The 17,288-nt window shown below is 47.6% G+C and overlaps 1 protein-coding gene across 1 annotated transcript in view; it reads left to right on the top strand.

Annotated features, from left to right (window-relative positions):
* Nucleotides 1–10,846, top strand: part of LOC112406682 (guanylate cyclase soluble subunit beta-2-like) — a 38,944-nt gene extending 28,098 nt beyond the window's left edge. Inside the window, 4 exon segments of the mRNA XM_024755633.1 lie at nt 4,102–4,256; nt 5,286–5,437; nt 7,592–7,684; nt 10,593–10,846. Of these exon segments, the coding sequence (XP_024611401.1) occupies nt 4,102–4,256; nt 5,286–5,437; nt 7,592–7,684; nt 10,593–10,846 (654 nt within the window).
* Nucleotides 10,847–17,288: the final 6,442 nt, after the last annotated feature.

The following is a 17,288-nucleotide window of genomic DNA, read 5'->3' as shown; positions in this document are numbered from 1 at the left end:
GTTTGGTATTTTTTTTTTTTTTTTTTTTTTTTTTGCGGTACGCGGGCCTCTCACTGTTGTGGCCTCTCCCGTTGTGGAGCACAGGCTCCGGACGCGCAGGCTCAGCGGCCATGGCTCACGGGCCCAGCCGCTCCGCGGCAAAAGTTTAGTGAACTTTTAATGGCCACCTTGGAGCTGGGATAACAGGTTAGAATTCCAAAGAGCCCGTCTTTGTTAAGTTCTAGCCACAGAGTCGGTACCCATTTACCAACTTTTTCCCCACAGGTCTTCACCAAATGCATAGGTTCATTTGGTCAAAGGCTAGGGATAGGGGAGGAGACCTGAGAGAGATCACCAGTTCCAGAGGAGTGTGAGCCTTTCCCAAATGCAAGGCCGTGGTCCATGGAAGGGTAATGTTAGAGTCGGAGAACTAAGACAAGTTGCTCTGAGGTGCTCTTGACCTTCACCTAGTGCACTACAATGACCCTTTGAAGTCTGGGGGCAGAGAAGAATGGTAGAGAAAAATCTCCCAAGGTGCAGAGAGTCCAGGTGGGAGTAAAAAACAAGGAGACAGCCCAAAATCTCACTGTTGGGCTGTAAAGCAGAAAGAGATCTCCCACAATTCACAAAGCTGGAAGCTTGGCTGGGGTTAGCATAAGGAGGTCCTCAGAACCTTGGTGGTGCTCAGATCCTATGTCCTGCTGGAGAGAAAGTCCTGATCCAGCCTTCATAATATTTAAAACCAGTGCTGCATAGCCAGGACATGGAAGCAACTTACATGTCCATCGACAGATGAATGGATAAAGAAGATGTGGCACATATATACAATGGAATATTACTCAGCCATAAAAAGAAATGAAATTGAGTTATTTGTAATGAGGTGGATGGACCTACAGTCTGCCATACACAGTGAAGTAAGTCAGAAAGAGAAAAACAAATACCATATGCTAACACATATATATGGAATCTAAGAAAAGATGGTTCTGATGAACCTAGGGGCAGGACAGGAATAAAGACACAGACGTAGAGAATGGACTTGAGGATACAGGGAGGGGGAAGGGTAGGCTGGGACGAAGTGAGAGAGTAGCATTGACATATATACACTACCAAATGTAAAATAGATAGCTAGTGGGAAGTAGCTGCATAGCACAGGGAGATCAGCTTGGTGCTTTGTGACCATCTAGAGAGGTGGGATAGGGAGGGTGGGAGGGAGGTGCAAGAGGGAGGAGATATGGGGATATATGTATACATAGAGCTGATGCACTTTGTTATACAGCAAAAACTAACACAACATTGTAAAGCAATTATACTCCAATAAAGATGTTAAAAAGAAAAAAGTGCTGAATGGAATCTAACAGTATCTCTGGAAAAAGCCCTGACTTAACTAAAATACAGATTCAATTCACTCAGTTTCCAGTTTAGCAGTCTGCCAGAAGAAGGGGTATAAACTTTTCTGAGGGGTAAATATTACCTATTTCAGTCTCCACTGTACTTTTATACAATTAAATTGTTAAAAATATGAGCTGTAAGAAGAAACGAGAAAATGGTGGTGTGGTGTGTAGCCAAGAGAAAAATAGTCAATAGAAGCAGATCCAGAGATGGCCAGATGTTGGAATTATCAGACAGTCTTTAAAATAACTTTGATAAATATTTTAAAGAATCTGCTGGAAAAGGGGAACAACACATTTGAACTGATGAGATATACATATACACTACTTATCTATCCATCCCATGGAAGTGAAAACCAAGATGTCAGAAATCAGAAGAATTCAATGTATGGGCTTAAAAGCAGCTAGACACAGTAGAGGAAAGGATCAGGAATTTTGAAGTCAGAGCAATAGAAATTATTCAAACTGACACATAAAGAAGAAAACAGGGTGAAAAAAGTGGAATAGAGCATCCTAGATCTGCAGGATATCGACTGGGCTACCATATGTGCACTGGAGTACTAGAAGGAGAATAGAATGAGAACGGGTCAGAAGAAATATTTGAAGAGACAATGGTTGAGAATTTCCCAGCACTGATGGAGGATATCAACCCACATATTCAAGAGCTAAAGAAACCCAAATTTGATAAATTCAAAGAAGCGCATTTCTATCAAATATACCAAAATCCCCACCCCAGTGCAATAAGGCAAGAAAAAGAAAAATAAGACGTAAGTATTGGAAAGGAAAAAGTAAATTTATTGTTATTCATAAACCAAACAATGGTGCACCTAGAAAATCCTATAGGAACTGCAGTAAACTACCAGATCTTGTAAGTTTACCAAGATCACAGGATATAAGAGCAGTATACAAAAATTAGTTGAATTTCTATATACTAAGGATAAACAAATTGGAAAATAAAAATAGACTGTTTCAAATGTTGAAAAATAACAAAATTGGAGGACTTACCCTACCTAATTTCAAGATTTATTTTAAAGCTGCAGTAATAAAGACAGTGGAATTGGCAGAAGTACAGACAAATGGATCACTGGTGCAATATATAGTGCCCAGCAATTGACTACTTATTTAAGGACAATTGATTTTTGACCAAAGTACCAAATCAGTTGAGTGGAGAAGGAATCTCTTCTTAAGAAGTGGGTTCTGGGCTTCCCTGGTGGTGCAGTGGTTGAGAGTCCGCCTGCCGATGCACGGGACGCGGGTTCGTGCCCCGGTCCAGGAAGATCCCACATGCCGCGGAGTGGCTGGGCCCGTGAGCCATGGCCACTGAGCCTGTGTGTCCGGAGCCTGTGCTCCGCAATGGGAGAGGCCACAACAGTGAGAGGCCAGCATACCGCAAAAACAAACAAACAAACAAACAAAAAACAGGTGGGTTCTGTTACAATTGAATATGCATACGGGAAGAAAAATGAACCTCAATCCTACTTCACTCCATTTATAAAAATTAATTTGATATATATTACAGACCTAAATGATAGAACCATAAAGTTTCTTGAAGGAAATATGAAGAATAGCTTCACGACTTTGAAGTAAGCAGTGATTTCTTAGTGCTTCAAAAAGCACAAACTATGAAAGCAAAACAGTGGTTAACCTCATTGTTCTAAGCCAAATTGTGTTCCCTTTGAAATTCATATGCTGATGCTTTAACCGCCAGTATCTCAGAATGTGACTGTATTGGGAGATAGGACCTTTAAAGAGGTAACAAGTCAAAATCAGGCTGTTAGGGTGGGTTCTAATCCAATCTGACTGGTGTCCTTATAAGAAGAGAAATTTGGATACATGAAGAGATACCAAGAATGTGTGTGCACAGAGAAAAACTATGTGAGGACACAGCAAGAAGGCTGCCATCTGCAAGCGAAGCAGAGAGACCTCAGGAGAAACCAAACCTGCTGACCCCTTGATCTTGGACTTCCAGACTCCAGAACTGTGAGAAAGTAAATTTCTGTTGTTTAAACCACTTAGTTTGTCGTATTTTGTTAACCCTAGCAAACTAATACATTCATTGAAATTTAAAATTTCTGCTTATTAAGGAAAATGCATATATAAAAGTCACAGAATGGGAAAAATATTTGTAATACAAGTATACATCTGCCTTGTGGTCCAGGAATTCTATTTCTAGGTATTTTCCTGAGAAAAATGAAAAGTGTACGTCCATGAAAAGATCTGTAAAAGAATGTTCACAACAGCTCCAAATGGGAAATAACCTAAATGTTTGTGAAGAGAAGACTGGACATAATAAATTGTGATATATTCTTACAGTAGACTAATATTTAGAAATAAAAGAATGAACTACTGATACATATAACAGTATGGGTGAATCTTAAAAACATTGATTTGGATAAATGAAGTCTGATACAAAACAGAATATACTATATGACTCCATTTATGTGAAGTTGCAGAACAGGCAAATTCATCTCTGGGAGAAGAAATAAGAAAGTGGTGACCTCTGCAGTGAGGGATGGACCTTAACTGGAAAGGGGCACAAGATAATTTTGCAAAGGTGATGGACCTAGTCTGTATTTTATTTTGGATGGTGGCTACAGGGATATTTGCCAAACTCGTGGAGCTAAATACTTTAAGGTCTGCATTTTATGTATGCCTTTTATGTAAATTATACCTTAATTTAAAAATAAAAACAAGAGTATCTGATGGTCCCTTTTCAGTGAGATTCTCTCTGCAGATCAGAGTGGGCATCCCTACGGCACCAGTCTTGGCAGGTGTCATGGGGGACAAGATGCCTTGGAACTGCTTGTTTGGTGACACTGTGAATACAGTCTGTAGGATGGAAAGTCACGGGCTTCCCAACAAACTGCATCTTAGCCCCAGGGCCTGCAGGTAACCATTCACTTATTCATGCCTCTCTTTGTCCCTTTTTCTTCCAGAACGTACAGAGTGCCTAGTAGCCACCAGATGGGGGTAGTGGAGGAAGCCTGTGTTTTTCCTTCCATGCCACACTTACAGAGGACATTGTGGCAGACAATATTGTTGAGCCTCTACTATAAGATAGTTTTTGCTCTCAAGGAGCATATGGTGCAGTTCAGGGATTGGCAAATTATAGTTACAGGCCGTATCTTGGCTGTTGCTTGTTTTTGTAAATAAAGTTTTATTGAAACACAGCCAGGATCTTTATTTACATATTATCTATGGCTGCTTTCATGCTACAACAGCAGTTGTGTCTGTATGGGATTAAAGCAGAAGATAATCAAGTGAGACGGTTTTTACTTCTATTTAGGATGGAAGAGACCTTGGCGTGCTGGCAGGCTGAGGGGAGGTGGCAAGTGAAGAGGGAGCTGAAGATAAGGGAAGAGGTGGTCCAGGGCACCAAGCGTTGAGGAGGTCGGAAGGGAGCGTTGGTGGGATGCCCTTGAACAAGACATCCTCTCAGGTTGGGGGAAAGGATGGGTGTGGTCAATGGGATGAGAAGGTGCAGGGTCTCCGCTCTAAGGGTTGTAATTTTGTGGATGGATCACGTCACGAAGTAGGAGGCATGGTCAGCAGCGTGAGGGTGGGGAGGGCAGGTGCTAAATGCGGGAACGTGATGAGCATGGTGAAGGTCTGCAATCTCCACAAAACTGGCCAAGGACGAGGGAAGGTTGATGAGTGCTGAGCCCTGGCTGAGGCAGCTGGCCATGAATCTGAAACGTTGCTCGTCTGCACCGTTCTGTGGTTTGTCTCCAACATCTCTCAGCAGCCAGTAAATACATAAGCAACTCCACGTTTCGTAGTCATCCCGCAGCCCTGTCCCTTTGCATGGTCCCCTCCCTGTACTCCTCTTCTCGCATCACCCTTCCCATTGCAGCTGACTCTCAAGTTGCAGACCTGTGATCTTTGGATATCAGGGGCATTTTTCTTTTCTCTGGGCAGAGCCCTGGAAAATCAAGGTTTTGAAATAATTGAGAGGGGTGAAATTGAAGTGAAAGGGAAAGGGAAAATGACCACATACTTTGTGATCCAGAACTTGAATGCTTCAGAGGATGAGATCATGGGGAGACCTCAAACTCGGTTTGATCCTGAGGGTAAGCAAAAAAGATAAGCCTTGTCATTTGTGCTGAATGTTTGTTTTTTTTTTCCTCACTAACAACTTCAGCTGTGTTTAGTGAGCTCCTTGGGTTTGAGGGCCAGCATGGGTACCATCCCTGCCCACGCCCACGCTGCAACCTTCCATTTGGTAACAGCTCCTGAGGATCCCTGCGACCAGTTTGCCCTGAACACTCTTCTGTTGCATCCTGGATGTTACGATGTCTCTTGAGTTGGCCTGATGGAACCAGCCTAAAGGGTCCCTCATGTGTTTGTTTTCAAGGTTCTTCCCTGTCCAAGGAAGGGGCTTTTCTCTCATCCTCTCCTGCAGCAGGGGGAGGATTTCCCTCTGCTCTTCAGCCTCCAGGGAGGCTCCAGACAGGCTTTCTTCACACACTGGCAGCTTCCACCTTCCTCATTGTCTGTTGGCTTTGAAAACAGGGAAGAAAGACAAAATCCGTGACTCACCTGGCTCCAGTGACGGCAAGAGAGTGAATTTAGGTTAAAACACCATTTGGCTGGAGTCCACCAAAGAGGCCTCCTTCAGCTGCATGGAGGAGTGCATCCCCCCACACGGTCAGGGTTTCTTAACAACCACCCTAGTTAATGCTGGGAAATGCTGGCCTCAAGGGGAGACCCAGTAGCCGAAGGCAAACCTTCCTGAACCTCTGAAGCAAACTGGTGAAGGAAATGGATTCATTCTGACAGAAGCTAATCTTTAGCTGCTCCTGGGGCCTGCAGAGGAAAATCTCTAAATCCAGAGGTTCCTCGTGTACGTAGCTAATTTAGGAAGGATGTCTCTTTGGGACAAATGAATTATAGTTACTGTTTTTAAAAGTGGGGCTATACCAACGAAGAGATAGAAATTTGAAAGCTTTTTAAATGGTTTTGGTGGTGCTGTCATTCCAATAGCAGCTCACCTTAGCATGCCTGTGAGCTGTGACTGGTTTGGGCCACATTTTATTGCTGGAGACAGACACTTGAGATAGAAAGATCTAAGTTAAAAAGTAGAAATAGCTTTGGCTAATAAGAACCAGGAGCCACCCTCATTAGAGTTTCTGAATTTCTAGGCTCTGGGCGCTTCACCCACCGACATCGCTGGTCCTTCTCACCAGCCGGTCCTCCCCACAGGATAGAGGGCTGTACAGGGTTAACAAACTAGGTGTGCCTAGCTCAAACCCGAGACCACTTCCTCCCAGACCCCCCTCTGCGGGTGGCTCTCAAGCTGGACATTTGAGAAACAGGATTCTAGAACATGGTCTGGGTCGGTAGAATCTAACCCACTTTCAGTTCTGAGCTGGAAACAAAACAAAACAGCAATGAGTAAGGATGTCTTGGTTGAAGATCTCAAGGTGGACCCTGAGAAAGAGGACAGGAGAGGATGTGAAAAGGGCGGAGGGGACAGTCCCTCCCGGACCCCAAACAGTGTCTGGTGCAAAATGGGAAAAGGCACCCAGGTAGGTAGGGGGTAGGTAGCCCCCGGTTATGGCTTATAATAGAGGAAAGTCACCCCTTCCTCTGGGCGGATGTCAGCCCCCATCTCTCTCTATTTATTTTTCATGCTTCTCTTATATTTCCCTCACCTTTTCCCTATCAGCCTAGGATTTCCCACGTTGAGTCTTGGCTGTCAAGCTCTGGGGAAGGGGGGTCTCTGCCCCTCCTCTCCCCTCCCCACATCCGCACCGGGGTGCAGCTCCAGCAGAAACAGGAAGGCCGGGATCCCTCAGGGGAGACCCCGTGCTGACACTGCTCCCTCAGTGTCCAGGGCGTCCGAGAATGTGACCCGTGAGCCTCCAGGGGCCACGGGACATTCCCCCACGCGGCTGGATCAGCCTCTCAGAGCCCGGGATGGAGGAGGGGAAACAGAAAGACTGCCGCGCGGGGTGCTCTTTCCAAGCTGCGTCCTCCCTCAGGTCATCCCTGGGGGACGCCCATGGGCTCTGAGTGCCTCGCGGAGGCCTGAAAGGCCGAGCGGTTGAACTGTAGGGGAGCTGGGTGTGCGCTGGGGGCGGGGCCTGGGCAGTGCTCTTCCGGGTCCTCCGTGCGTGACCTGCGTGGGGAGCGCCCTGGGGCTGCTGCCTTCCGCGGCAGTTAGGAAGGCCCCGCCTGGGCGCCTGCTCGGAGGCCTCCCCCTCGTGCTTTTCTTGCGGAAGCGAGTGCTCAGGGACGTCGAGACAGCGGAACTCTGGCCGTCACGAGGTCCGCAGACAGCCGGCAGCTGCTCCCCAAGAGTGAAACAGCCCGCGGTGAGTAGCCCAGACGGTTAGAGAGCCTCCCAGCGCTGCCGCGGCCTCAGAGGCCCGGCTCCCGGGGAGGGGAAAGGGCCGGAGTGGGGCAGCTCAGGTGGAGTTTGGGGCCCCGGGCGGGGCAGGATGCTTCTGTGTTTTGAGGAAGCTTTTTAAAAAATGGTCCCTCAACCCGCCCAGCTCCCCGCCGCAAGTGTCCCAAGTGGGAGTCCCTCATTATGAAAAGGGCCCTCTCTAACCCCTCCAAAAGAACCTGTGATCCTCAGAAAAACTTCTTAGCCCCTGTGAACCCACAAAATGAAGTTTCTCTGCACGCGGTGCCCTTGGTGGCACGCTGCCTGTGAGGGAGGGGTGCTGGAGACCTCCCGGTACCGCGTGGTGCTCCCCTAGACACCTCAGAGCATGGACCCCACCACAGAGCCCGGCGCAGGGACCCTCTTTTCCTCGTTGTCCCTGAAGGCGGTGGAAATGAGGGTTTCTCTCAATTCATGCTTCCCCTCGACTGCCCTCAGGAGCCCTTCTCAGGACTGACACAGTGGGGTCCCAGCGGAGTGCTGGAGGACCAGGGACGGGCTTGCAGAACGAACCACTGTAGCAGCAGGCCCGCCGCCCTCTCCTTTCTGGCTTCGTGCTGCCACTGCCTCCTTCTCCCTTTCTGGAAACCCCATTTAGGGTTCGGTGATCCCGGTGGAGTTAAGCTTTTGAGGCAAAGCAGCAGTGTGTGTCTGTTACAAAGGATCGCGTCCCAGGGATCTTTCAAGAACCATCCCTGGTCACTGAGACAATTTCATAAGACAAATGAGACAATCCACGTGAAGAGTTAGAACAGCTTAATAATCCTTGCAAAGAGTTAGCTATCGTTTTTTTAATAGACATCTCTTAGGTTGAGTGTCGCTTGAGCCCTTGGCGTTGAGCACTGCCCCAGTGCCTGTACACTTCCCTCTAGTTTGATCCCAGAACATGAGGTTGAGGGAATGACCAGCACCCTTCTGTTCAATTCCAGTGAAAGTAGACAGAGCAAAACTTCCCTTGCTCTGATCTGGGGGCAGGTAGAATCTTGGATTCTGGAGCATGAGAAGCTCAAAGCAGACTTCTCGCCATCACCCAGAGGCGTTTTCCTCCCCTCCCTGCTCCCTACCTGCTTGCAGTTAACATGTTCCTGACAGTGTTCACGCCCTGAACAGTTGTCTAATGCTCTTACAGTTTGGAATGTAACATTCATGGATTCATTCATTCAGTAATGTTTCTTGATGCTCCAGGAATGCAGAGAGTGGAGGCCAGGCATTATGTGGGATCTGTGATGTTCCTCGGACTAAACACATGAGGTCCCTGCCTTCACACAGCTTGGGTTTTAGTAGAGGGAGACAGCCAACATGTAACAAAATAAATGAGATCATTTCAGGTAGTGATAAGCGTTAAGAAGGAAATAGAACTGAGTAATGGAGAAGAGGGCCAAGAAGGTATCTTGGAGGGAGCAGCATTCTTGGAGGGTAAGAGCCACTCGGCTCTCCAGGTGCGGGCTTCTGGGCGGCACCATGCTCTAAGGCAGACACAAGCTTGGCAAGTTCACAGGGTAGTAAGAGGGCCAGTGTGTCTAGAGAGGGATGGGAGGGGAAGGGAGCTGGAGGGGACGAAGTCAGGGAGGTGGGCAGAGCCGTGGAAAGCCTGGCCTTGCGCTTCCCTATCTACACACAAGAAGTGTGAGCATGAAGTACGGGACAAGCTAGGAGCTGCTGGGTCTCCATGGGGACACCCAAGGGGAGAAGACCTCTGCCATCGGTATTCCTCAATGGCTGCTCCATAAACAGCTCAGAGCAGGAGCCCTAAGAACGCCTGCTCCAGGAAGGCGAAGAGATTCATTTTTCAAACTTCTGCTGCGTAAGGGGGTGCCTCCATGGGAGAAACCAACAGGGCTGGGCAGGGCTGGCCTCTGGCTTAGAGGTGAGAGACAAATTTCTCATCTGGGACCCTGATGTAGTACCTCTTTTAACTGCTGCTTCCCTGGACAAAAACTAAACCCAACAGCAAGAGAAGGGGAACCTGAGGCCACCTCGGTTTGGCGGGTGGGGGGAACTGATATTGGTTGTCCTGGGCATTTTACCCACATGATCGTATTTGATGCAAGTCCTGTGCTACACCAGTCCCATGCCTAGTCCCATAAGAGAGGCAGGAAACTTGAAGTTCAGAAAGGTGGTATAATTTGTACACGGTCGCACAACCAGCAAGTGGAGGAAGCCAGACGCTCCTCAGGCTGTCTGTCTGCGGCAGCCCACATCCATGGGAGCCCTCCTTCAGGAAGAGACCAGGTCGATTTCAGAGTTTCCCCAGGCATAGGCAGCTGCACTTGGACTTCTTGGCTTCAGGATGGCCCAGCCATGTTTGCGTCGGATCCTCTGAGCCCCATCTGAACAGGTTTCTGATTGTTGGGTGTGATTAGCGGAGTTGTGAACAAGGAATAGCTCACGCGCTGGGGCTGAATGGGAAACCGTGTCTCGTGAGCTGGAGGCCTGGGGAAATGAGGACAAAGCCAGCTGGGCCGTGGGCCTCAGGCGAGCCCCCCAGACCCAGACCCACTGAATCAGGAAGTGCTTTTAACGGCTTCTGCAGGTGCTCTGAGTTCCAGTTCGCCAGGCTTCTTATCACTGATTCTGCCTTGAGGGATTCGTGTCACCTGCCCCCAGGGCCTGCCTTTTCCTTTTCATCCTGGTTGAGGTCCCAGTTCTCCTGGGTTTCTAGCTACATCTGATAATGTCCTGCTTAGCTCTGAGGTAGGTGAGGGCTGCCCCAACTCTCACCTCCAGTCCTGGGCCCCTCTGTGGGCGTCATCCTGGGAAAGGGTTCCCATCAGGCACCACCAGTCTGGCAGGACTCCCTCCGAAGGTAAGGCTGTTGGGTCTCGATACCTCAGAGACCAGCCTGTTTCCCAACGTCAGGATGCCAGTCGAGGCTCTCCTTACCGATCAACCTCACCAGGCTGTCACCTGCTTGCCAGGCCTGCGACTGCTCCGCAGGGGCACGCATTTCCCTCTGACTGGGCTCCAGCGCCGCGCCTCCCTCTCCCTGGGAGAACCCTGGCCCCTGAAGACTCCCCCGGGGCCTGGGCAGTCCGTGGAGCTGCAGGGGCGAGGCACGACCCACAGAGCCCTCTATGAGGGCAGCTGAGACGGACCGCCCTCCTCAGCCCTCTCTGCCGGTCAGCCGGGAAGCCCAGCCAGCGCCCGCGGGGCGGCAGGAACCTCTCCAGCCGGACCCAGGCCTGCAGGCTCCACCCAGGACCTCATTTGCACTTCAATAACACGCTTTTCTTTCACTCCGCTCTGTATCTGGGTGTTAGATGTGTCAGTGGAGAGACTCCCCAGCGCAATTAAACGGGAGTATTGAGCCGGAGAGAAATCATGTGTTTGACTCGGATATTTAAGCAACCACCTTTCAGTATTGACTAAAAAATTGGCCTTCCAGCTGTCCCTGCTGGCAGGCTCTTCTGGCATCTCTTCAGACCCCTGTTAATGTGTTTTTCAAATTTCAACTTGCTTCAACTTGTCTCCAAGCTGATTCCCCCAACGATTATCATAATGGATTCCAGGCTGACCCGCGTAAGGCGCTAAGGCAGGCAGCCCGGGCTCCTCCCTGGAGGCAACTCCTCCCCATAAATCACAGGCCGTGGGTGTCCACTTGCTGGGTTCACGGCAGGTTAAATCAGCTCGGAGGAGTTCTTACAACAATTCCTAATCGTTCTGGAGAACTTTAGTGCTGAGGGTCTCTCTCCTGACTGAGTTTAAGCAGCATGCCTGCTGGGGAACTTGCTGATTCCCTTCATATTTTACTCACTCTTCCCAACAGGAAGAACTTTCCCACCCCCATGGGTAATTCTTGGATGGGTTTGTGGTCACTTAATTGCCAGGGTCCTTGCCCCTGGCTTTACAGAGTCTTGACGATACAAGTGCCTTTCCCAGATGTGTCCAACGAGCTGAGATCCAGCTGGTTTGGAGCCCGGCTGCGGAACCTGGGCCCTCGTTCTCGGCTCCAAAGCTTTTCAACAGCTTTTCTGAGGCCTTCATAAGCATGGCTGTCAAACTCTCCCAGTCTCTTCTACTTGGGGCTGATGAATGGCATAGCCATTTTTAACCTCAGGCTTTCTAGAAGTTGACCTGTTAACCCAGCAACGCTCCATAGAAGGAAGATCCTGGGAGGTGTAAATGAACTCTTTACAAATCAGCAGGTAAATACTGGAGGAACATGCGACTTTTGGGTAAAGTCACTGGTTGTCAGCTTTGGTATCATTGGCCGGGATGTGGCATCAGAGCTGTGGGTGGGAGGCAGCCGTGGGTGGGAGGGCATCAGAATCACCTGTGGTTGACAGTACAGGTGGCAGGGCCTGTGCAGAGAGTGACTCAGCAGGTCCAGAAAAGGGGTTGTTCCGCTCTGGTTGGTCAGCCACCTCCACGGGGCAGTCGGATGAGCTGCTGGGCTCAGGAACTGTTGTCATAGTGGAAAGAGCATTGGCCCTTAATCAGAATTCCTGGGCCTGGATCCAGGTCCTGATATCCAGTCACCAGCTGTGTCACTTGGGGCGAGCCTCAGCCTCTTCGCTTCATTTTTCTCATCCTGAAGGCACAGGTGATAGAGTGCCTGCTTTACGAGGGAGGTGGCTTTGAGGAACATATGAGATACTGTGTATCATCCGAAAGCTGTAAAGTGCTGAAGACAGGTCAGGTATGCCGACTGCTTAATCACTTAGGGACCCTATTGTTGACAATTCATTCACTTAACAAATATGTGAGTCTTGGCACAAAACTCTAAGTGGTACTACAGGGGTTAAAAATATAATACTGGTTTGCCGCACACAGGGAGCTTTAGATCAGCAGGCAGAAGGAGAGCCATAGGCAAGGTGAGCGCAGGGTGTTACAGGGCTGACAGCGAGCACAGGTGAGGCTGGAGACACACCGAGGACTTGAAAGACTCTTAGAGGACGTGCAGATGACAGCAGGAATGGGCATGGCAAGGATGTGGCCTCTGCTCTGGTCCCTGGAGAATGCAGGGGCTTCTGGAAGCTGGAGATGTAGTTATTCCAGGGCATGGCCTCTTTTGCCCATGGACAGAAATAGGAAGCAAGGGGGTGGGTGATCCTAGAATGGCAACCCCTCCCCCAAGTGTGGAGACTCCATTGAACCCTTTTCATCACTAGGATAAAATTCTCTCACTGATGGTGTCTCCCTCCACAAATATTTCTAGCATCCATGGCTCCTTTCTCTGTTCACACCCATGAACACTATGGTGTGGTCAGCCTGCCCTCCCCACAGAGCAGGTCGATTTGTTGGAAAATTAACCCCGATGGAACCAAGCAGGAGGAGATAAGGTGCTCCTCACATGTGGAGACCCCGCAGAATAAAGGCCAGAGCAGGGCAGGGTGGGAGTTACGGGTGGGGTGGGAGGGAAAGGCCAGCAACCGTCCCTGTCTGGGAAGGACCGGGATGGGGTACTGGGGAGACCCGACAGAGTCTGACTTCAGGCTCCAGCCAAGCCCCCTCCCCAGTGGGGGAGGATCAGTACTGAAACCAAGTTGTGATTTCCCATATCTGATTCTATCTAGGAGGTTAGAAACAGATGCAGAAATGCAGACAAGGAATTATTTTAATTGCAAAAGTAAGAATCCCTTCTTGTAACCCCAAATCCTATCATATCCTTTATGACCACAGAGCCCTGCCTGTAACGTCCAGGCGATGACCCAAATCCCATGTATATTCCCCAAGACAACAGCGTTCTCCCAGACTCCACCTTGCTATCACTTCTGCACTACTCCCCCCGCTCCCCCCGGCCAAGTTCACATTTGACAACATAGCATGTGTGATGGCTGTTTTCCAAACGGGAAGATTTCTTCTACCACTCTTTTCATTTAATCCATTCTTAATCTACATTGAAATGGGTTTCTGTGCTGCTTTTAATTATTTATTGGGCTGTGTTAGTTTGCTCAACTAAGGATTGTTTATTCATTTACGTTATAGAAGGAATTATTATTTTTTATAACCAGAAAGTGCAGATAAACCGAAAGAAGAAAACAAAAGCACCTGTTAATTCCATCACCCAGAGAGACTGTTGTTAAAATTTTGGTGCCCATCCTCCCAGACTTGTGTGTGAGGGTATGTGTGTACACGTGTACTTTTTGTTACAGAATTGGGATTATCACATATACCGTTTGTTAAATTAGCAGGTGATGCATTTCTTTCCTTTAAACATTTAAAACATTTCAAAACACATTTCGAGTTTTATAAAAAAAAAAATAATGTGCTTGAAATGGTACACTTATTTCCCATGGTGCTACACACCAAAAGCCACATTTACTTTGTATTGAATGAAACCCCAGTTATCTTGTACTTCTGCACATTTGCATCCATTTCTGCTGACCCTGATATTCTGAAGTTGCCTCTGAATTTTCCAAGAAGGACTAACCGAGTTCAATTTAGCTTTGGTATTTAGATTATTCCTGGTGTCTAGATATTAGTAATCCATGGAAGATGTACATTGTAATTCTCAATTAGTCAGAAAACGTGATTAGCCAGAATGCTGCATTTCCTAACTCTGCCCGATAATGAGCATTAAACTGTAGCAAAGTGATGCCCCTAATAGGCAGTCCTCAGGGGCTGTGAGGCAGTGGTCTCATGGGAGCAAAAGACGATGAATGAGAATTTATCTCAAGTAAACAAGGAAATTCTTCCACCATCTGGATTGTGGAATTGCACTGGGGTAAAATGTCAAATATATATGTGTAGAAATTCCAAGAGAGTCTTGCAATTCCATGTTGAAGTCTCCTTTGAATTGTCAGGCAGCATGAACTCAGAATTTGGCCTGTCCAGCTTTCAGTAGGCCATCTCAGTTCTTTCCCCAACACAATCCTAGCTGGTCGTCTTTCTCTCACTGTTAATCAGGGGATTTTTTCTCAAGGAGAGAAAGGGGAGAGTTTCATAGGAGTGAAATGGGAGTAGATATGGAGGAGGACCACAGTTAAGACACAAGTGAGAAAATGAGACACGGCCAGGTTAGAAGAGAGAAAATTGTGCTGTGGATGCAAGAGAACGGAATCAGCAGTGAAAAGCTAAGTTGAAAATTTTTTGAGAAGAGAAATTGGAAGAAAAACATGAAAAGGTGTTGCATAAAGGGGAGACTGAGAGATTTGTGAAATATTATTTCCTAGTGTTGAGTTTACGTCCAAAATTTTTTGTGAGAGGTTAAACCAGAAAATAGATTATTCATCCTGGTTACAAAGAAATCTTGGTGCCGTCTGGAAGCAGGAGCACATCAGAAACAGAGCCTGACTGTCGATAGGTAAAGAGACAGTTTTCTTTGCTATATTCCCTCTTTTTATTTTTATTTTTTTTAAAGCATCTCCAACTCCTTCTTGTTCAGTTTTTTATTTTTGTTAGGGTAACCCCTACTTGGGGTACAAAGACAAACCAAATAAGTTCTGTGATCACAGTACTACTTTGTGGAGATTTTCTCTCATAGGTTCTTATAACATTTCTGTGAGTTGAGTAGGAGACGGATGTATGGTCTAGTATCCTGTTACATCTGGAGGAGCTGAGGCACAGGGAGACACTAGATGGGGAGGCTGAATCCTTTTCTGATGCTGATGGGCAAACTGGAGGCAGTACTACTTTTTCTCAGTAGAAAAAAACCCTACATTCCCATCTGTAATCAGTTCCTTTTTCCTTTGTTTGCGATGGTGCCAAAACAAAACTGAATTCAGACTTTTCAAACATACTGTCCTTATCATTTATCCTGAATGTTTCCATTTTTGAAAAATTCAATTCCTTTTAAAATTATAATAGGGCTTACATCTCAAAGAAAAACAATACTGCAATGAACTCTGTAATTCAAAGTGAAAGGGATAAAGGGTATTTGGAAAAAGACTAGTAGTGAATTAGCAAAAAAACAAAACCAAAATCCCACCCCATATGGGAATAATCTATTTCCAAAGAGCATAAAATACTGCTGAGCAGGAGTCAGTCTTTTGCATGTGTGTGGAGTGGGGTGGGATGTGCCATGATGCGCAAATGAACCTGTACTTAATGACAACTCCACTTAGCCAGCTCTTGTCTAAACCCATACCTTATACAAATGCCGCATCTGAGGGGCTTATGAACCTTGTCAGTTTAGCCCCAACTTCTGCACGAGCAAAATACTCCATATGAATCATCATCCAGAGTTGCCCCAGTGACATGGTTCTAGATCTGCCAAATTCTCACCTCATCCTGGGCCTGAGACTGGGGAAAGGTCCAGTAGCCCACGTTTTTCCACATGTGTCATCAATTATGTTCATTAATGACCAGTCCATTAGCAAATTGAACTTGCCTCCATCTGATTGTTTTGTGCTAAAAATTACCCATTGCTTTTAGGATCTTAAAACAGAGGTAATCACTGATCCAGGTTCAGGAGGAAGGGAGGTGCTAACAGCCCCTAATGGCAAAGGAAGTCATTCATTCGTTTGGGGACAGAAGGCTGGAGACGAAGCCCCGCCTGCATTTCCTGATTTTTAGAACTCTGGAGCTTCAAATCAAATACGGGAGCCTCTCTGAACTTGAGCGTCTCTGGAACAATGATTAGTGTAAAAAAAAAAAAAAAAAAGAGAAATGGGAATATAGATTACTTTAAAATCTTCGATGCTGACCTCTCCAAATGAAAGTGTAGGGTGAGCAGGAGATGTGTCTCTACCCAGCCTCCTTGTTTCCATTCCTTCCGAGTCCGCTACCTCCCTCCTTGTTGTGGCTCACAGACCCAGGTTCTTTTTCGGTGCCTCCCCCATGGGCTCCTTCCCATACTTAGAAATAAGAATTGGCATCTTTGAGTTTGTGCTACCTCCCTCCTTGTTGTGGCTCACAGACCCAGGTTCTTTTTCGGTGCCTCCCCCATGGGCTCCTTCCCATACTTAGAAATAAGAATTGGCATCTTTGAGTTTGTGCTGTGTGTGGGGCATTGTGTACTCACTTTGTAGAAGGCATCTAATTTAATTATCACAGCAACCCTGGGAGGAGGGTATAATCGTTATTTCCCCACTTTTCAGATGAGGACAAACGAGGCCCAGAGAGGTTAGTGATGAACCATGGCAGCACTGGGTCTGAACCCTGTGTGTATGGATGCTCAGACCTCGTAGACAGTCACAGGGCAGCAGGTATGGAGGCTCAATGCTGTTATGTGAGTTAGGCACGAGTAAAGATTTGGTAAGTGAACAACAAGATGACACAGCCTCAGACAAAAGATGTAACAAGGCAGATAGGTCTGAATGGACCTTTGTGGCCTCAGCTGTGAAGATGTTCTCTTGCTCAGGAGGTCGCAAAGTAAGCCCATGGTGTCCACTCTGTTCCCTGGGGCTGGGCTCAGACAGAACCCCTGACCCGCGACCAGTCTGAGGCCTGACTGTTCGGCTCACCCCTCTGTCTTGTTGCAGCTTCTGACTAGTTGGCACCCGGAGGGAGTCCAGTGGAGGGACAGGAATCCGTGGAGGCAGCTGACGGACAGTGGTCTTCAGCTCAAAGGTACATCGCTTTCCTAAAGACACGCTGCTGTCTGGTTTCTGTGCTTTGTTGTGACAGGGAAACATGAACCCCTTGGG

This window comes from Neophocaena asiaeorientalis, unplaced genomic scaffold, assembly GCF_003031525.2.
Source record: "Neophocaena asiaeorientalis asiaeorientalis breed wild unplaced genomic scaffold, Neophocaena_asiaeorientalis_V1.1 scaffold59, whole genome shotgun sequence".
In the NCBI taxonomy this organism is placed as follows: Eukaryota; Metazoa; Chordata; class Mammalia; order Artiodactyla; family Phocoenidae; genus Neophocaena; species Neophocaena asiaeorientalis.
The sequence above is the reverse complement of the archived record's forward strand: the minus strand, read 5'-3'. Positions and strand labels throughout refer to the sequence as shown.